At 52.1% G+C, this 18,668-nt stretch overlaps 1 protein-coding gene across 3 annotated transcripts in view; it reads left to right on the top strand.

Moving 5' to 3' along the window:
- DPYSL2 (dihydropyrimidinase like 2) overlaps positions 1 to 18,668 on the top strand; it is a 58,150-nt gene that overhangs the window by 10,222 nt on the left and 29,260 nt on the right. For 2 of the 3 annotated variants that reach the window (XM_040087626.2, XM_040087627.2), the window contains exons 3-4: positions 5,044 to 5,132; positions 6,404 to 6,588. In XM_040087626.2, the coding sequence (XP_039943560.1) occupies positions 5,044 to 5,132; positions 6,404 to 6,588 (274 nt within the window). Of the gene's footprint in view, positions 1 to 1,434; positions 1,878 to 5,043; positions 5,133 to 6,403; positions 6,589 to 18,668 lie in introns of those variants that run through there. The other variant, XM_040087628.2, reaches the window with a different exon arrangement.

The raw sequence follows: 18,668 nt of genomic DNA, 5'->3' as shown, positions 1-18,668 counted from the left end.
TGCAGTAGTCAGGAATGGCCCGAGGGACCGGAGAGGAACCGGGTGCGTACACTGAGCCCACATTTCCCTGGCACTAAAACTTCAGGTCAGTGACCACAGGTGTCTGCGGGAGGGGTTGGATCCGGGCTGGAATTTCTGGACGAGATGCGGGAGAAAGATTGGGAAAACAAAGGCTGGGGAGCGGCTTCGTATCTTCATTTCTCTCCCCCCATCCCAATTTGCTAACTGGGAGCGTCAGGAAAGGTGGGGTAGGACAAAGAAGATGGAAAGCGGCGAGTTCCTCACCGGGAATCCTCTGCTTTTCTCATGCGGGGGCTCGGATGGAGGGGGTCCGCACACCGGGAATAGGGGGGTCGTTCCCTTTCCTACAGGGGGGAGCAGCCCCAGCGGGGGATGTGTGGGGTGTTCACACACCCAGGAATGGGGAATCGCTCATATTCCTACAGGGGGGAGCAGCCCCAGCATGGGATGCATGGATGTGTCTGCACACCGGGAATAGGGGTGTCGTTCCCTCTCCTAGAGGGGGGAGCAGCCCCAGCGGGGGATGTATGAGGGATTTCACACATCCAGGAATGGGGAATCGTTCCCGTTCCAACCAGGGGGGTGCAGCTCCAGCAGGGGATGTATGGGGGTGTTCACACATCCAGGAATGGGGAATCGTTCCCGTTCCAACCAGGGGGGTGCAGCCCGAGCAGGGGATGTATGGGGTTGTCCGCAACTCCGGGAATAGTGGGATCGTTCCCTCTCCTACCGAGGGTGCAGCCCCAGCGGGGGATGTATGGGGTGTCCTCACACCGGGAATAGTGGGATCGTTCCCTCTCCCACCGGGGGTGCAGCCCCAGCGGGGGATGTATGGGTGTGTCCGCACCCCCACGGAGGGATGGAGGGATCATTCCCGTTGCTGCCGGGGGATCTCTCAGCCCCGGCAGGGAATGTACCGGGATGTTCGCATCCCCCGAAGGGCTCATTTCGCAGAGCCCCGCGCCAGCCCCGCCCAGCGCTGCGGGAAGCGTTTCGGTGGGAGCGGGGAGCCGGGAGGGCGATGCCTGGCGTATCCCGATGGGCTGCGGTCCGTGTATCCCGATCTATCCCGGTCTATCCCGGTCTATCCCGGTATACCCCGGTCTATCCCGGTATATCCCGATAGATCCCGGGGTATCCCGGTATATCCCGATAGATCCCGGGCTATCCTCTCCGTGCCGCCGGCCCCGCCCACCGCTCATTTGCATACCGGCGCATTTCCCCGCTCTCCCATTGGCCGAACGCCGCCTCTCATTTGCATCCCCGCGGGCGCTCAGCCAATGGCGCGGCTCGCCGGGTGGGCGGGGTCCGGCAGCGGCTGCGAGCGCATGCGCAGCTCTCGCCCCAGCGCCGTTCGAGGCTGGGCCGGGCTTGGCTGGGCTGGGCCGGGCTTGGCTGGGCAGGGCTGGGCCGGGCTTTGCCGGGGCTGGGCCGGGCTGGGCCGGGCTCCGGGCGCAGGGAAGAAAGGGAGAGGCGCGGGGCTGGCTGCCTCTCCTGTTCCTGCCATTGCGGAGAGCTCGGATCGCCTCCCGCGCCCCCCCCCCCGCTCCCCTTCCCTGGGATCGCAGTGATTTGGCCTCCGGGGATTTATTTTTGGAGGTTTTTTTCGTGTTTTTTCCTTTTTTTTTTTTTTTTTTTTTTTTTTTCCCCTTCCCCTCCATCCGCACACTGGTGAAGGGGAGGTCGCGGAGCGGTTGCTGCGCGGGAGACAATAGCGGTGCAGCAGCCGCCGCGCTTCTCTTTAGAAAAAAACATCTATCTATATATAATAATATAACATTACTGAATAACCACCCCGGGGGTTGAGATTTCCCAAGATGTCTTATCAGGGGAAGAAAAACATTCCGCGGATCACGGTGAGTGGAGCGCAGGGGAGGCAGCGGGAAGGGGGAGGGGAGCGCGGGGATGGAGCCCTTTGTGTGCCGGAGCGATGCGGGGCTGGGGCAGGATAATGGGATCGGGGATAATGCGGCGCTTCCTGCGCTGCGGAGCCCGCAGGGGGGGCCGGGGTCGGCTGAGCCCAGCCTCGGCCGGGGGCGGATTCAGCGGCATCGCCCCGGCCGAGCGCAGCGCCGGCCCCGGCCGAGCATCGGGGACCCCGCTCGGGGGTCGGGCTGAGCTCCGGGGAGGGGTCGCTGCCTCGGGGAGGGGTCCCTGCCTCGGGGCTGTGCCCGCAGAGGCTCTCCCAGCCCCGGGGCTGTGCCTGGGAGGGGCTCGGTGCCTGCCCGGGTGTTCCATCCCAGCCCGGCCAAGGGCGGCTCCGGGAATAGAGGGGGGGGATCGGCTCCGGACCCCAATTCCCCCGCCGGGGTTGGCGCTGGGGATTTTCCAGGATCGCCTTTTCTTCGCCGGGAAGCTTCTGGCGAGGCGCAGGCTTCGGTGCCATCCTGGGGGAGCGGGGAAGGAGCCGTTATGTAAACGCCTCCCTCGGTCTCCTTGTTTTGGGAGCCGATTTAGGGCAGGTATTGCGGAGCCCAGGGTACCAACTTTTGGTTACGTAAGATATCCTCGGCTAACGGGCTGCTGGAGCCGCTTATTTCTTTTTTTGTTTTGTTTTGGGTTTTTTTTAGATTTTTTTTTTTTTTTTTTTTTGGACGCAGGAGTTTTTCCATCCTTGGCCGCGGTTCCTCACCTTCCCCACGGACACGCCCTTCCCCGTGCTCCTTCCTCATCCTCGGGGGCAGGAAAAGCAGCTCCCAAACGGGGCTTTGACGTGTCGGGTTTGGGCAGGAGTGGCTGGCTTTAGGAAGGCAGGGCAATGGGCAAAAAATGCTTATTGATAAACACAGCATCCTTTTTTTTTTAAAAAAAAAAAATTATTATATATATTTTTTCCTCTGCGAAGGGAAGACAGTTCCCTTCCTAGAGCCCGATGGGAGGCAGTTTAAAAAGCTGCCTGTGTTTTAAAAGGGCGATGGAGGTTCCTGCAGAATCCCTGTCACGGGCCAGGAGGAGCATGACGCATTTTTCTTCTGGCTGAGCGCGCTTGATTTATGTTCCGTGCGCCCAATCCTCCCGCAAAGGGGTAGGGAAAAAAAATCAGGTTCTGCTCCTGTTTGCTGCTCTGCAGACCTGGGGTTAGCAGCCCAGGCTAACGCTGAGAAAGGAGGATAATGGATGTGTGGCTGCCCTGATTTTGCTGCTGAACAGACACGGATTCGGTGGCAGGGATGCGAGCTGCGTGTGCTTTTGTCTCCAGGGTGCTTGGGATGAGTAGGAGGATTCGTCCTGATCTCAGAGCCCTCTCAAGAGCCCAGCAGCAGCCCTGGTTGCTGCCAGAAGGATCATTAAAATGCTCCAGGCTGCCTTTTTGTGGCCGCTTTACGTTTATTTTTGCCCTGATTGGTGCCCGGTGTGTGAGGACTCGGGCTGTTGGTGGCATCCGTGGCCAGGCTTTGCCATCTTTAATGGCACCAGGAGCCTGCACTGGAGGTGGGCATCAACGCTGCGGTGTTTCTGGAGATGATAAACGTGTAGGACAGTCTGCTGGAGGGGCAAGTGGGTTTTTCACACCCCGCTAATTCATTCACTCGGGCTTTTTTGGCGTTTGCAGCAGCTCCTAAATTTCAGTTTTGGGGGTTTCTTTGTGTTTGAAGTCGGTGGTGTTCTCCAGGGGAGCTCTCCATTGCTGCAGGAGGAGGAAGGAGAGGAGCAGGGAGATGGATTTACCATCTCCTGGATGTTAAGCCATGGTATAAAAGGTGGATATAATGGCATAAATCAGTATCTGATGCAATTCGTGGAGCCCTTTTGGTGTTAAAAGTGTCCCTTGAGGATTGGGAGCTCCAGCTCTTCAGCTTTCTGATGAGGAATTTGGGAAATTGTTCCTTCTGTTCAATCAGCGGAGTTGGCACCTCAAGATCAGGGCCCTGAGCCCCCCGTCACTGTTTTATATGAATTTTTCCCTAAGTTCTTACATATATTTTTCTATAAGCCCATGGCACCTCTGAGTTAAAAGTCCAGCTTTTGGTTTCCCCAGCCTTTGGCTGTGCTGGTTTCACTTTGTTCTCTTCCAATGGATGATTTTATGAAGAGGGGGGGGAAAAAGAATCAGAGTCAGTACAGGCCAAAGGTGTGGTTCAAACCAAAAACCCACAGCGTGCGTGTGCTTTGCTTTAAATGTTCACCTGCTGTAAAAATGCATCTGTGATGTGGGGAATGAAGGAACCAGGGGGATGTAGCAGCCACTTGGAGCTCTCCTCCCCATCAGGAGCTCTGCAGTGGGTTTCACTCTCGTTTATGACCACTGCAACAACAACAAAAAAAACAACAAAAAACCAACCCCAGCGTTCGTTTTTGACCTAAACTCTTGCAGAAGCAAGCTGTAACCCGGGCTGGGATGAAATCACGCTGCCTTTTAATAATCACCTTCCTGTTCCTGCCAAACCATCTTCTAATTTGATGGAATTTTAATACCCGCTCCCCACGCCTTTCCCTTCACCCCGATTTCCCAAATCACGTGCGCTTTTCCGTCCGCATCGGAACGTCGCCGAATTGGACCAGGGGAGTTTGTTTGTGTCGTGTCACCCCTGGCAACAGACTTTTGGGCCATTTCCCTGACAGCAGTTTGACTCGACGTTGAGCCAAGGCGGTGACTCCGCTGCGTGGGTGCACGTAGGAAATTCTGCGTACAACCCAGGCAGGGGGAAAAAAGAAATAAAGAGACGCGGTTCCAACGCATCCCTCCGAGTGTTATTTAATGCTGCTGCAGGTGGTGGTGGCAGGCTTGAGGTAGGAGTGAGGCTGCCAGAATAGATGAGACAGCTGGAAAGCCATCTCTTTTCCTTATTCTGATTTTTTTGGGTTTTTTTGGGTTTTTTTTGGCGATCCGTCAGCGATGAAAATAAAGCGTTTTATCTTTCCGGCTGAAAGCGCTGCAGCTGACTGGTGTTCTGATGCGTGCTGGTGAATAATGCAGAGGTTGTTGCCTTCCCTCCTCTTTGATCTCCCCGAGTGACACTGCAGACTGTCAGGTCTCCCACTGAATAATTGTGTCTTGTTGTTGTGCTTCTTCTGTTGTAGAGCGATCGTCTTTTGATCAAAGGTGGTAAAATAGTTAATGACGACCAGTCCTTCTATGCAGACATTTACATGGAGGATGGGTTGATAAAGTAAGTGAAGCCTCGTGGTGGGGTTGGGGGGGGGGGGCGCAGAAATGCTCTGCAGCTCGGCTGGAACGGCTTAATCTCGGAGAGCTCTGTGAAATTGCAGGGGAGAAATGAATATTTCCACGTTTAACGAAGGAGCTTTTAAAAGCAGGGTGTTGGATAAATAAACAAGCGGGGCCCAAACCCTGCTGGCTCCAAGGAGGTGCTTCCATCTGCTTCATTTTAGCCATGTGAGCAGCCCCATGCCGAGATGACACATGTGTTTGAAGTTATCTGTGCTGTAAAGTTTCACTGAGTTATGACTACAGATATTTTGAGCCCCGAGTTCAGCATCCTAACGCAGTTAATTCTCTTTTAGGCTCGGAGGCTGGACTTAGGTGACCTCTGGAAGTCTCTTGCAGCGCTGATTTCTCTGGGTCTGTGCTGCAAGGATCGCTCCAACCCCTCCCTTAAGTGGAAAAAAAAAAAAAAAGCGGTTCAGACCTCTTTCTGTGTTTTCAGGCCTGGAACATGTGTTCCTGGCACATTAAATGTGTTACAGATTTCTTAGGAAAATTACCGCTAGGGGAAAAAAAAAAAAAAAAAAAAAAGGGACAAGCCAGAGGTTACAAACAAGGAATTTTCCTGTTCTGGCTAAACAGCAGGCACATACGCTTTTTTAATCAAGGTTAAAAGTTAAAGGAGCCAGCCAGAGACAGCTAATTAATTGCATCCACTACTGCACTGCTAAAAATAGGTCTGTGAAGAGCTGGACTGGAGAGACCTCTGAGGGTCTCACCAGGAATTTGGGAACCAATATCTGCTTGGATTTATGTTTGTGTAGGGACTCGGTAACGCTTACACGTGAGAGGAAGGCAGAAAATACAGAAACAAAAATTCTTCCAGCGCTCCCAAACCCATGGTAACATCCAAACCGCTGTTTAGAGAGCTGGAATCCAACGTTGAGCTGCTGCTTAAAAAAAGTCCAGCCCTAGTAAAGCTGTGTTTGGTGCAGTGATCATCCACATCCTGCACACACCATTCCAGAGAAACTCCCGCTTTTCCTTCCTTTAACGCTGCCCCAAAATCCTGAAGGAATTGCACACTTGGCTCACCATCACGCCACTGCTTCCACAGGAGCAGTGAAACACCCTCAGCCCGGTGTGTGCCCATCCTGTGCCCTGCTTTCTGTGGAAAAAGGCAGCTGCAGCTGGGCTGGGTGACGCTGGGGTGTTTGTTTACAACCTGCTCACCTGGACGCGCCTGACCCTGCTCCTCCAAACCTCTCTCCCCAGGCAAATAGGGGAGAACCTGATCGTGCCAGGGGGAGTGAAAACCATCGAGGCCCACGGCAGGATGGTGATTCCTGGGGGCATCGACGTCCACACCCGCTTCCAGATGCCAGAGCAGGGGATGACGTCTGCTGATGATTTCTTCCAAGGGACCAAGGCTGCCCTGGCTGGGGGCACCACCATGATCAGTAAGTGCCTGTTTTCCTCTTCCCACCATGATCAGTAAGTGCCTGTTTTCCTCTTCCCACCATGATCAGTGAGTGCCTGCTTTCCTCTTCCTACCATGAGCAGTGGGTGCCTGTTTTCCTCTTCCCACTGTGATCAGTAAGTGCCTGTTTTCCTCTTCCCACTGTGATCAGTGAGTGCCTGCTTTCCTCTTCCTACCATGATCAGTGGGTGCCTGTTTTCCTCTTCCCACTGTGATCAATAAGTGCCTGTTTTCCTCTTCCCACCGTGATCAGTAAGTCCCTGCTTTCCTCTTCCAGCAAAGCTGGGCTTTTCTCTTCCCACCATGATCAGTAAACTGGGCTTTTCTCTTCCCACCATGATCAGTAAACTGGGCTTTTCCCACCATGATCAGTAAACTGGGCTTTTCTCTTCCAGCAAAGCTGGGCTTTTCTCTTCCCACCATGATCAGTAAGTCCCTGCTATCCTCTTCCAGCAAAGCTGCGCTTTCCTCTTTCCACCATGATCAGTAAGCCGGGCTTTTCTCTTTCCCAGATCAGAGCAGGAGCTGTGGGAGTCACCTTGTTCTGTTCCAGTGGGTGATGTGTGGCCAGGTTGCTGGGAAAAGCTTGTGGGAGCAGGGCTGGAAAAGCAGGATTTCCCCATCTTGCAGTTCATTTGTCTCCCCTTGCTGGTGCTGTGAGCTCAGCAGGTTTTTGGGTCTGCTCCTGCTGGAACCAGTGTCACTGTGACCTCTGGCTCCAGGGGGAGGAGCAGATCCCCACATTCCTGTGCCCTGGTCCTTTGTGGAGAGAGGCGTGTTGTGCCTGTGATATTTACTGTGGTGTGTATTTCTCACACCCAGAAGCTGGTGCCAGTGTTCAGTGTGTCTTTGAAAACTGGGCCACTTTCCTCAGGACCTGCTTTAGGCACTAGGATTTTTGTTAACGCAGCTCAGCTTGTGCTCATCTCCTCCTTTGGAGAAAGAGAGGAATTGCAAAGTGAAAATAGCTCAGAATAAAGCCAGACAGGCTGACTGTTGTGCTGGCAGCAGGATTAGACACTCCTGGTGTTCCCTTCTGCCTCTAAAATGCCTCAGGAATGACTTCCAGGCTCTCTGTCCTTGCTGATGTTGGCCACAGCATCTTAAAGCTCCACAAGCAAGTCGTAACCTTGTGCCCTTGTTTGAGCCAGAGGAAAAAAAACCAAACCCCTCTGTTGCAGAGCAGCTGATGAGGTGGAAAAACCCACCACGGTGTCCCAGGCTCTTTTGTTGTGTGTGGGAATGAGGGATAAAGGTGTGAAGGGATCCAAAATCTGAGCAGCTCACAGCCTTTCATGTACTCTCAGGTGCTGCCATTCCCCAGGAGGGGAGTTGAGGTGCAGAGGAACAAAAGCAGCTGGTTCAGAGCAGGAATTAGCGACTCTTGTCCAGTCCATGGGTACAGAGAGATCTTAGGCACAGCCAGGAACCAGCTGAACTCTCCTCACTTCAAACCAAGCTCCGCCAGGACTGGAACATCCTCATCTCCTGATCCTGAGCAGTCCTTGATCCCTGGCCTGGTGGGTGGGCTTGAATCGATTGGCAGGAGGCTGGAAAAGTAGATCTTGGGCTGATGCTTCAACGAAATAATCTTAAAATAACTTAGGGAATTATTTTTTCATAAGATCATCACTTTCAGAGTGTGAGCCTGAAGCTAACCTCACCCTCTCAGGGCTTGTGGCTGTGGATGGTTCCTTTGTGCACACCAACACCCAGCCCTCCTTCAAAATCTTTGCTGTCAATTCAAATCAATTGCACTACAGTATTTTTTTTTTATTATTATTTTCAGCCTCAGCTCGTTGCCTTTGTGCCCTTGGTTGTTCCTTTGTTAGGAGCACACCTGGTTCACACTCGAATTCTCGTTTTGTTCTTCCTGGTTAAGTTGAATTAGATCAAAGCAACATTTCTCTGTCGTCTGCATGTGACCTTGCAGCACTTCTTGAAAGCAGAAATTGGTTTGGCAAATTTTGGTTTTTTGGAGCAGCCTTTTACTCTGGTTGCCTCAGCAGAGGTAAAATTAGGCAGCCAAAGTAAAGGGCAGCTCAAAAAAAAAGGCAATAAATATTTACACGCATAAAGGATTTCTGAAGCAGGAATTTCTCCTGCTTTAGAATTCCTTTATGTGTTTAAATATTCATTGCCTTTACGGCTGTAGTAGCTGAATGCCTCACTGACAGGGAGAGAACACTTCTCTGAGTTCGGGGGGTGGGAGGAGAATGCCCCATTTTACAATTTCTCCTTCCCCAGCTGTGAAGATGAGCAAAATTTGGAGCGTGACCTTGGGCAAAGCACTCAGGGGAGGCTGGTGATTAAACTGGACTGCCCTGAGTATCTCACACTAAGGCACCAGAACACAAAATCATCTCTCAACAACAACAACAACAAGAAACCCTTCCTAAGACAGCAGCAAGGACTAATTGGACTTAATAGGATGATGAGACATCCCTGCTGGGTGGGAATCAGCAGCTGGAGCAGTGGGCAGCAGGAGGAAGGATCCGGACTTGAGAGCATCAGAGCCTCTGCCCTGTGTCAGCTCAGCTGTTTCCCCAAGCAGAATTCCAGCGTTTGCAAAAGTTTTTCCACGCTGAGCACTCTCTTGGTGGGTGGCCCTTGGGTTTTCCCAGAGCAGGTGGGAGCTGTGGTGGAGGGCAGTGGTTTTTTTTTTTTTTTTTCTCTTAGGGTAAATGGGACAATGTTTAGGGAGCTGGAGTCAGGGTATCACAAAGTGCAGCCTGCAAATGACGCTCTTATCTCGTTGTGTATTTTAAATGCTGGGGTTCTGCTCCTCCCCTGGGCTCCTGTCCAGCTGTGTCTCTGCCCTTGGATCTTTTTTTTTAGGGAAAAAAATCACCTCTTTTAGGATGTGAGATTTGTAGGGGAAAAAAAAAAAAAACCAAAACAACCCAATTTCCTCATCAGTGCTTTAAGCAAACTTTGTATGATTTATTTACAAACACCTTTACTCCATCTGTTGCTCTGCTTTATGCAGAGCCCTCACTGTGGGCACACAAGCAGCTTCCTCGCTTTGTGCTTCAATTTATTTCACATTTTCGTGCAGGAGGGCACTTTAAGGCTGTTTACTTTACAATCACTTTAGGGAAATATTTATTTTCCCTGCGCTTCTCAGTGAAGTTGAACCAAGAAGCTTGGATAGGTTTCCACTGATGGCTGGTTCCTAAAAGCTGTGGGTGAAATTCTGACTTTGGTGGGTTTTTGGCATCGATCTGCAGCGCCAGGAATTCACCTGGAGGATCTGCCTGGGTGTGGAGCTCCTTTTCAGCTCAGATCAAATTCAGTGTTGCCCCTTTCATTCTGTGACACGTCCAAGGGAAGCACAGCAAGGTGACCTGTTGTTTCCAAACCCTCTCCTCATTTTCTTGCTCCCCTCTGGGAATCAGGTGGGTGCTGGTGTCAAAGGGAACTATTGTGGGGTTTTTTGGTGGCACCAGGGGAGATTTCTCCTGGTGGGAAGCAGATCTGGCTCTAACCCAGCCAGGCAGGGAAAAGGAGCTGGGGGTGAGCATCCAAATCTGCCTTTTTGTCTCGCTATCCTTGGCTCTCCTGAGTTGCTCCGCTCAGGATTTAGGGCTGATTCCTTTTGCTGCCGGCTGCCCTGAGGCCATCTGAGCAGGAATTCCAGCTATGATCCTTCTGTCTCTCCCCTCTGCAGTGCCAAAGGCAAAGCTCCAGCCGACTTTGCTGCTCACGGAGGAACAAACAGAGTCGGTTTTGCCTGAAATGACGTATTGTGAGATCTTTGTTTTTTTTTCTGCAGGGACAGTTTGCACGGGTCCTTTTCTCTGTCCCCACCGTAAAACAATATTGGTGTGGGGATGTCAGCTGAGCAGCCCTCCCTGTGGGTCTTAGGATAACATTGCTCCAGGGGAAAAAAAAAAAAACCAACCAAAAAAAAAACAACACAAAAACTTGGATCCTTGCCCTTTTGAAATGTCAGAATGCAGTGTTTGGGCATTAAGTTGAAAGGAGAATTCCAGAATGCTCCGCAGGGAATTTGGAAGGAGAGAGGAGTGTTAGATATTCTCCAACCTGTTGTGGTCTCTTCCCTGAACTCCCCTGTATTCCATGGAAAGTGAAAAGTCTTCCCAGAGGTTTGGAAAAGGACTCTGTCCCAAGTTGCCCTTTACAAAAAGAGGTTAAAAACGGCATTTTTCATCGGCTCACAAACCATCCTGAGCTGGAAGGGATCCCTGAAACTCATCAAACCCCAGCACCTGGCTCTGCACGGGACACAGCCATCTCTGAGCCCCCTGTTTTCCCCACCTGAGCTGGGTTAATACTCCAGGATCTAACCCTGGAGCTGGCACAGGAGGAAGGATCCCTGCTCGGAGCAGGGAGCCTGTGGGTGCTTTGGCTGTTGATTCACAGGGATGGGTGAAATCCCCGTTCAGAGTGGGTGACAAAACTCGCCCTGCTTTGGGCACGGCTGCCTCCCTCTGCTCCCAGCCCTGCAGGAGGGGTGAAGAAGTGAAGCTCTGTGTATTTACTGGCCCTCTGATCCCTGAGCCTGTTTAATGTCCCAGGGAGAGCTCCATCCATCCAGCCCAGCTCCCACACACGGATTTGAGCCCCTCCTCCCAAACTTCCCCTCTGGTATCTGCTGTCCTTGGGTGAAATCTCTTGCTGACATTGCCTTGACTCAGCCAACCACTGTTATAATCACAGGGAGAAATTACAGTGAGAGAAATTACAGCTTTTTTTTTTTATTTTTATTTTTATTTTTTTTTCTTCCCCTGGCCTGGTGGCTTGGAAGCCAGCAGCCTTTTGAACTCGAGCAGCAGTTTGTCCTAATGACATGGGGCAGGGAGCCTGTGTGCCCTGTGAGGTTCAGGAGATGAAGGGCACTCCCTGATTGCTGAGCCTGCTATTAAAGAGCTCCCAGGGCAGCCTGGCAGGGCTTTGGGCAGGGTCTGAGCTGCCCAGCAGCAATCAAACCCCCAGGGAGGTGACACCAGGTCTCCCAGGTCATCCTGAAGATCACCGCCGTGCTGGAAGGAGATGCTTCCAGTCAGGGATGATTCCTCACCTCTTGGGTTTTGATCTGAGCGAGACAGAGAGTGGAGATCAGACTCTGTGATAGCCTCAGCTTAAAGTAGGGGGTTAGACAGGGTGAGGGGTGATATTGAAACCCACCAGAACAGATCCTTTTCTGCCTGACTGGGTGCGTTTATTTTATGTTTATTTTATGTTTATTTTATATATTTTTTAATTATTTATTTATTATTTTAATATTTTTTTTTAGATTTTATTTTTATACTTATTTTATACTTATTTTATACTTATTTTATACTTATTTTATACTTACTTATTTTATACTTATTTTGTACTTATTTTATACTTACTTATTTTATACTTATTTTATGTTATCAGGGTTAGCCCTGGGCTGGTCTGGAGTCTAAATGGTGAGAGGAGGAGGAGGAGGCGGGAAGCAGAGGCAGAAGGAGGTGACAGCAGTGGTGAGGCAGGGACTTGTGGCCGAGCTGGAATTACAAACCCGAGCGTTTTGCATCCAAGAGCAGCGACCACAGAGCTGCAGTGTCTCCCCAGGCCCCCGGCTGTGTGTACACAGCGCTGCATTGTTCCACGGGCACCAGCCGCAGTTTTGTTTCTCTTTGCGCCCAGACATGAAAGAGGAACTGTGAGCTGGGACCAGCCCTGCAGACTGCCCTGGCTCTGCAGCTCCTTGCCCTTCCTGGCAGCTGTTCTTCTGCCCCAAAGAAGTGTTTGGCTCTCTAGAAACGCTGTGAAAACGTCCCCACGCTGTTGGGGGTTTCTGTGAGTGGCAATCCTTGGCTGGCTGTGACTGGAAGAATGGCATTGCCATTCTGTGCTTCCTCTCTCCAGCTCCCCTTGGTCCTTTTTACACCCCCAAACCCAGCCTTGGCCCTGATTCACCCTAAAATCTCTCTGCTCCCCCTGCTCCCTGCTGCTGTGTTTGTGCCTTTCATTCAGGGCAGGCTTAAAACCCTTGATGAGAAAGAGGGGCTGGGCAGTTCCCTGGTGTGAGCTCCCCTTTCCCGAGCTTTCAAACCCCTCTAAGCCCATCAGGCTGTGCCTGCAGGGCGTTGTGCAGCCTCTGTCCTGGGCTTTGCTCTGCTCCCAGCATCCCTGGATGGGATCCCCCATTGTCCTGCTCCTGGGGATGTGCCAGGCCCGTGATGTCCCTTGCCAGAGAGCACAGGAGGAAGCAGCTGTGCAGCCCTCCGAGGTGCTGGGAGCTCCTGTGTGTGCTCAGGGCGGGTTTGTGACCCTTTGGGCTGCAGCTGTTGTTTGTCACCTCCGTGTGCTGGGACAGCAGGAGGTCTGTGGGGTGGTGTTTGACGCTGGCTGTCGCACGCTCAGCTGGGCCATCGTCCCCCCTCCGTGCTGGAAGGTGAAATCCCTGGCTCTGCTGTTGGGCTGGAGTCCTGTGAGACCTCTGCAGGCCGGCCTGCCTTGGTTTGGAGTCAGTCAGGAGAGTTTTCCCTTTCCCATCTTTCCCTTCTCCAGAGCTGCTGGGGATCCTGCCCCATGCTCCTCTGCCTCCCCTGTGCCTCCCCTGTGCCTCCCCTGTGCCTCCCCTGTGCCTCCCCTGTGCCTCCCCTGTGCCTCCCCTGTGCCTCCCCTGTGCCTCCCCTCTGCCTCCCCTCTGCCTCCCCTCTGCCTCCCCTCTGCCTCCCCTCTGCCTCTTCTCCCCTCCCATCCCTCTCTTCTCTTTCTCTTCTCTTTCTCTTCTCTTTCTCTTCTCTTTCTCTTCTCTTTCTCGTCTCTTTCTCGTCTCTTTCTCGTCTCTTTCTCGTCTCTTTCTCGTCTCTTTCTCGTCTCTTCCTCGTCTCTTCCTCGTCTCTTCCTCGTCTCTTCCTCGTCTCTTCCTCGTCTCTTCCTCGTCTCTTCCTCGTCTCTTCCTCGTCTCTTCCTCGTCTCTTCCTCGTCTCTTCCTCGTCTCTTCCTCGTCTCTTCCTCGTCTCTTCCTCGTCTCTTCCTCGTCTCTTCCTCGTCTCTTCCTCGTCTCTTCCTCGTCTCTTCCTCGTCTCTTCCTCGTCTCTTCCTCGTCTCTTCCTCGTCTCTTCCTCGTCTCTTCCTCGTCTCTTCCTCGTCTCTTCCTCGTCTCTTCCTCGTCTCTTCCTCGTCTCTTCCTCGTCTCTTCCTCGTCTCTTCCTCGTCTCTTCTCCCACCCTCCTCGTCTCCCACCCTCCTCGTCTCCCACCCTCCTCCCACCCTCCTCTCTTCCTCCCTCCTTTCTCCCACCCTCCTCTCTCCCCCCTGTCCCACCCTTCCCTCTCACATCAGTGATTTTTTTAAGGACCAGGTGAGGGGTCCCTTTTCCTGCGTGTGTTTTAACCCCTTGTGCTCCAGCCCCTGCCGTGTGCAGGAGGGAGGGGATGGGAGCAGTTCCGCCCGTGCTGGAGCTCGGTTTAGATCTGCGCACACGAGTGCTGGAGTGGCAGCGCTCCTGACAGTGCAGATGTGGCTGACCTAGATTTTTTTTCCCTGCATCCAAAAAGAGGGATTTATCCTAGGAGAAATTAACCCCTGGTGATGCAATGGCACTCGGTGCCTCTTATTCCGTTTAGTGCTGGGGATCGGTGCTGCTGCTTTCCCGCTGCGTGGGGAGGAGGTTTTGGGTTGAAGAGCTGCTTTGAAGTGCTTTTCTCACAGAATCACAGAATGGTTTGGGTTGGGAGGGACCTTAAAGATCATCTTGTCCCTCCCCCTGCCATGAGCAGGGCACCTTCCACTATCCCGGGGTGCTCCAAGCACATCCAGCCTGGCCTTGGACACTTCCAGGGATGGGGAAGCTGAGCCAGGGCCTCACCACCTTTATAATAAAAATTTTCTTCCTAATTCCTCCTTTCAACCTGCTCTCCTTCAGCTTAAATCCACCCCCTTTGTCCTGTGACCACATGCCCTTGTGAAAAATCCCCCAAATCCCCAAATTCTTGCTTTCTGTGTCCGGTGCTCTCATCCCTGAGTTCCAAACCTTAGAGATGACACGGAGGTGAAGAGCCAGCGGATCTCTGCTGTGCTGGGTCTCACCCAGCCTCTCACATCGCTGCCAAATGACCGTGATGTTTTCCTGGGGGCAGCTGTAAAAGTTGGCTCCTCCAGCTCTGCTGTTGGACGGACAGAAAAAACAAATAAATCTTAAAAACAAAATTATCCACCTCCCTTCATAACAACATCGTTGGCTGCCTGTGATGGGTTTTCAGGGCACGTGTGTTAAACCTGGCTGGGTAAAGTGTCCGAATCACCTTCGATCTTGAGGAGGTGTTCAAGCAGCAGGAAGTGCTGCCTCCAGCTCTTTTCTGGGCAGGGGATTTTTGCCTCCCCACCAGTGTCCAACCCCTTGGCTGTTGCAGAAAATGCCCTGCGCGTTGGGAATTGGCTCTGTGTGCCACGAGAGGGAAGCAGGTGGAGCCTGAAGGGAGCAGAGGCTGTAACCAGCTGCAGGATTCCTCGCTTGGGATGGGTTTGGAGTGCTGCCTGAGGAGTGGGATCTGATGTCTTCCATCAGCAGAGCCTTTTTCTCCCCTCTTTCCTTCAGCCCCTGTGCCTTCAGAGTTCGCAGATCCCATCTGTTTCTTAGAAACTGGATTTATTTTTATTTTTTTTTTTCTTTTTAATCTTGCTGGTGAGGGGGAGAAACGTTCGAGGAATACAAATGAGCTCCTCCTGTCTGGCACACTTTAATCCCACTCAGGAGCTGCCAGTTGTTAGCAGCTTGGGGCTGTGCCTGCATCTTTTCATAGCCCTCACTCCCATGGAAGCCCTGGGCATTTGCAGGGAATGCAGGGATGGGCATTCAGGAGTTTTGGCTTTGGGGGAACTCTTTTCTTCCCTTGGCACGCCGCAGTTGGTGTTGGAGCTCCTTTTGTGACAATGGGGATGTGATTCCATTTCTCCAGCGCTGCTTGCTGGCTGGCTGTAATGGCTTTGTTGCTGAGGGGGTCGTGGTTTTAATTCAGTTTAATGAAACTCACCTAGAGGGGAAAAAAAAAGGGATTATTTTTATGAGAAGCAAGCAGCTCATCCCTGTCCCGCCCTCTCGGCACGTGCAGATCCAGAGGAAAGCGCTTTTGCCTTCCTGTCTTAAAAGTCAAAGAAAGAACTTTGAGATTTCACATGCAACTGGGAAATGCTTTGCTTGGCTTTCAGAGCCCATCCCAGAAAAAGGGCTCTGAAGCTTTTGGGAGCTTCCCTTTCAGCCTCTTGTCCAGGTGCGCTTCCACCGCGTTGCTTTTGTCCTTAGCAGCAGCTGCATTAGTGCAGTGTGGATAATTTTGGAATCTGGGGGGCTCATGGTGGTGTTTTCCACGTGAATGAAAGTTCCTGGAGACCCCTCCCGAATTATTGCAGGCACTGGGTTGGTGCAGGGAAGGGGGGAAGCTCCCGAATTACACCACACTGAGGGGTTTGTGCCTCCAAACTGGGGCTCTTCCCGGGCCTGGCAGGATCCCAGAGTCCCTGAAAAGCCAGGCAGGGCTGCTTCAGCAGCTGGGGGCTGTGTCACAGGGATTCTCTGCTCAAATATTCCAATATTGCTTCAAAAAAAAACCCCTCTCATTCCAGCGTGGGTGATAATCAGTTAATGACACTTCCCGCCAGGCTTTTCCTTACTCCAGATGAGATTTCTCAGGATCAGTGTCCCAAAAGAAGAGTTTGGCTGCTGATGGGCTGCAAAGGATTTCTCAGCCTGATGGGCTGAGAGAGTGGGAGGAGTTTTGGGAAATCTTTGTAGCACAGCTGAGAAAAGTGAGGATGTGCAGGGTGTTCTTAGGAGTAGGGTTAGGAGGAAGTAGGAGCAGAGTTCTGTGGGGCAGTCAGTCCTTCTGCCATGCAAACACTCTGTGATAAAGGGGAAGGTGGCAGCTGCCTGGAGCAGCCCCCCTGAGCCATCCTGCCCTGAGCTGGGGCAGTTCTGGCTGTTGGTGGGATCCCAGAATGGTTGGGGTTGGAAGGAATCCCAGAAACTTAGGATTTGGGGTTTTAGTGTATAGTGACACTTGAGTGAAGATGGAGGATTTTGGGCGTTGCCTGAGTCCTTGTTCACTTTCTTCTCCATGGGATGGGTGGTTTCTGTAATTGGGTGAAAAAGGTCAGCATTGAGGGCCTCGGGTGGTCATTATTGGGTCAAAAACGTAAATAATATGGGTGTCATCTCATTATTGCTTAAATAACCTCGGAAAGAATTAAAAGCATCCATTTTACCTTCGTTTTCTGAGAGCTCACGGTGCGTGAGCCTGTAAATACTGTAAATAGATGAAAGATAATAAATATTCCAAGTTCAAATCCGACCTTGGTATTTCCCCAGTATTATTCATCCTGACCTGAGCAGAGGAGGAAAGAAACCCAACCCCAAACCTTTCCAGAATCCCATCCAGTGCCACCCCTGCCATGGCCAGGGGACACTTCCCACCGTCCCAGGGTGCTCCAAGCCCTGTCCAGCCTGGCCTTGGATCCATTCCAGGGATCCAGGGGGGGCAGCCACAGCTTCTCTGTGCCACCCACCCTTATAGGAAAGGATTCCCTTCTCATACAGTATTTGAGACGGGAAATTAAGCTGAGAAAGCGACATTTTACCCTAAAGACTTGGCAAAAAAAAAAAACCCCAAAAGTCAGATTTTGCCTGCAGGAGTTTCCCAGAGCAGTTTGCCACGGGCAAACTTCCCAAAGCTCAGGTGGAGCTCGGCAGTGATGCTTTGTGCCCCAGTCCTTGGGTTCTCCACAGATCTGGGAGGAGAGCAGCTGGTGAGGAGGAGGAGGAGGAGGAAGCTCAGCAGCTGGAGAACGTTGCCACAGGAGTCTCTGTTTAAACTGAGGATAATCTGGTTAGGACCTCCTGGAGGTTAATGACATCAGCAATCACCAGAGCTAATTGGGCAGGCAGAGGGCAGCAGCAGATGGGCAGGTGTGGTCAGGAGACGTGTGAGGGCTGCCTGCTCCTTGTCCTGGACTGGGAAGCAGCTTCTGGTTCTGTTTTCTCCACAAACACGTGGAAATTTGGGTCTGATTCAGCCCTCGCTTCCTTCCCCGTGTGTGAAGTTGTTGGGTTTGGGTGGGAGCAGGAGGGGACTCGTGGTGTTGTGGTGGTGATGGGAGACAGCTTCCTCCTCAGAGCATGATGTCACCCTGTCACAGTCACCAGGAGAGGAAGTGTCTGCTCCTCATCCAGCCAGGGGAGATGTTGCTTTCACAAAATCAGGGATTTTCTTTTCCCCCTTTTCTCTCGCAGGCTGTGTTGGTAAAAAGCCCTCGTATGGAATCAGAGCTCTTCACGTTTAGTTTATTATTTTGTGGGGGGGGGGAGGAAAAAAAATCAGCTTTTCTAATCCCAAACACACAAAGGCCTCTCAGAAGCGCCACAGATTTCCATTGTAAAAGCTGGCACCCTGCACTGGTGCTCCTCTTTATCTCCAGCACCCCTGAGACAACCCCGGGCCATGAAATGAAAGTGAGAATCCAGAACTCGGTGATAACGCTGCAAATGCAGAACTGTTCCAGCTTCCCAGCCAGTGGAGAAATCCTGAGGGTCAGGACACGTCCCCAGTGACCTGAGAGGGACAGAGCTGGCTCAGGGCACGTGATCTTTTGTCCTCCTGTGCCTGCTCAGCTCTTGCTCCTTGGGTGTGTTGTTGATTCTTGTGTTTTGTCTTGACTTGGGCTGCAGACCCAGGTTTTTCTCCATCCCAATCCCTCCGGGTTTTACAGACCAGATCTGATGGAAGCCTTTGAAGTCCTGTGTGCTCTTTTCATGGCCTTCAAGTGTGGAGCAGTGCCTAAAAGAAAGAATAAATCTTGGAACCACTTAAACGTCTCCTTTGAACTCGGTTCCCTTCCCTCTCTGCCCCGGTGACCTCCTGAGGTACAAGAAATGCACAATAAACCTGGACTGGGGGAAGAGATGGAGCCTTTATTTTTTTTAAAATCTGACCTTAACAGGCTGCCATTCCAGCCTGCTGGGGAGCTGGAATTAAAATGATTAATTCTAATTATCGTTCGAATTCCTTACGTTTGCGTCCGGCCGGCCCCAAATGGTGTTTTGGATGTAATCAGCCAAAAGGG

This window comes from Hirundo rustica, chromosome 28 (assembly GCF_015227805.2).
Source record: "Hirundo rustica isolate bHirRus1 chromosome 28, bHirRus1.pri.v3, whole genome shotgun sequence".
Lineage (NCBI taxonomy): Eukaryota > Metazoa > Chordata > Aves > Passeriformes > Hirundinidae > Hirundo > Hirundo rustica.
Note: the sequence above shows the minus strand (reverse complement) of the source record. Positions and strands in the feature narration are given on the sequence as shown.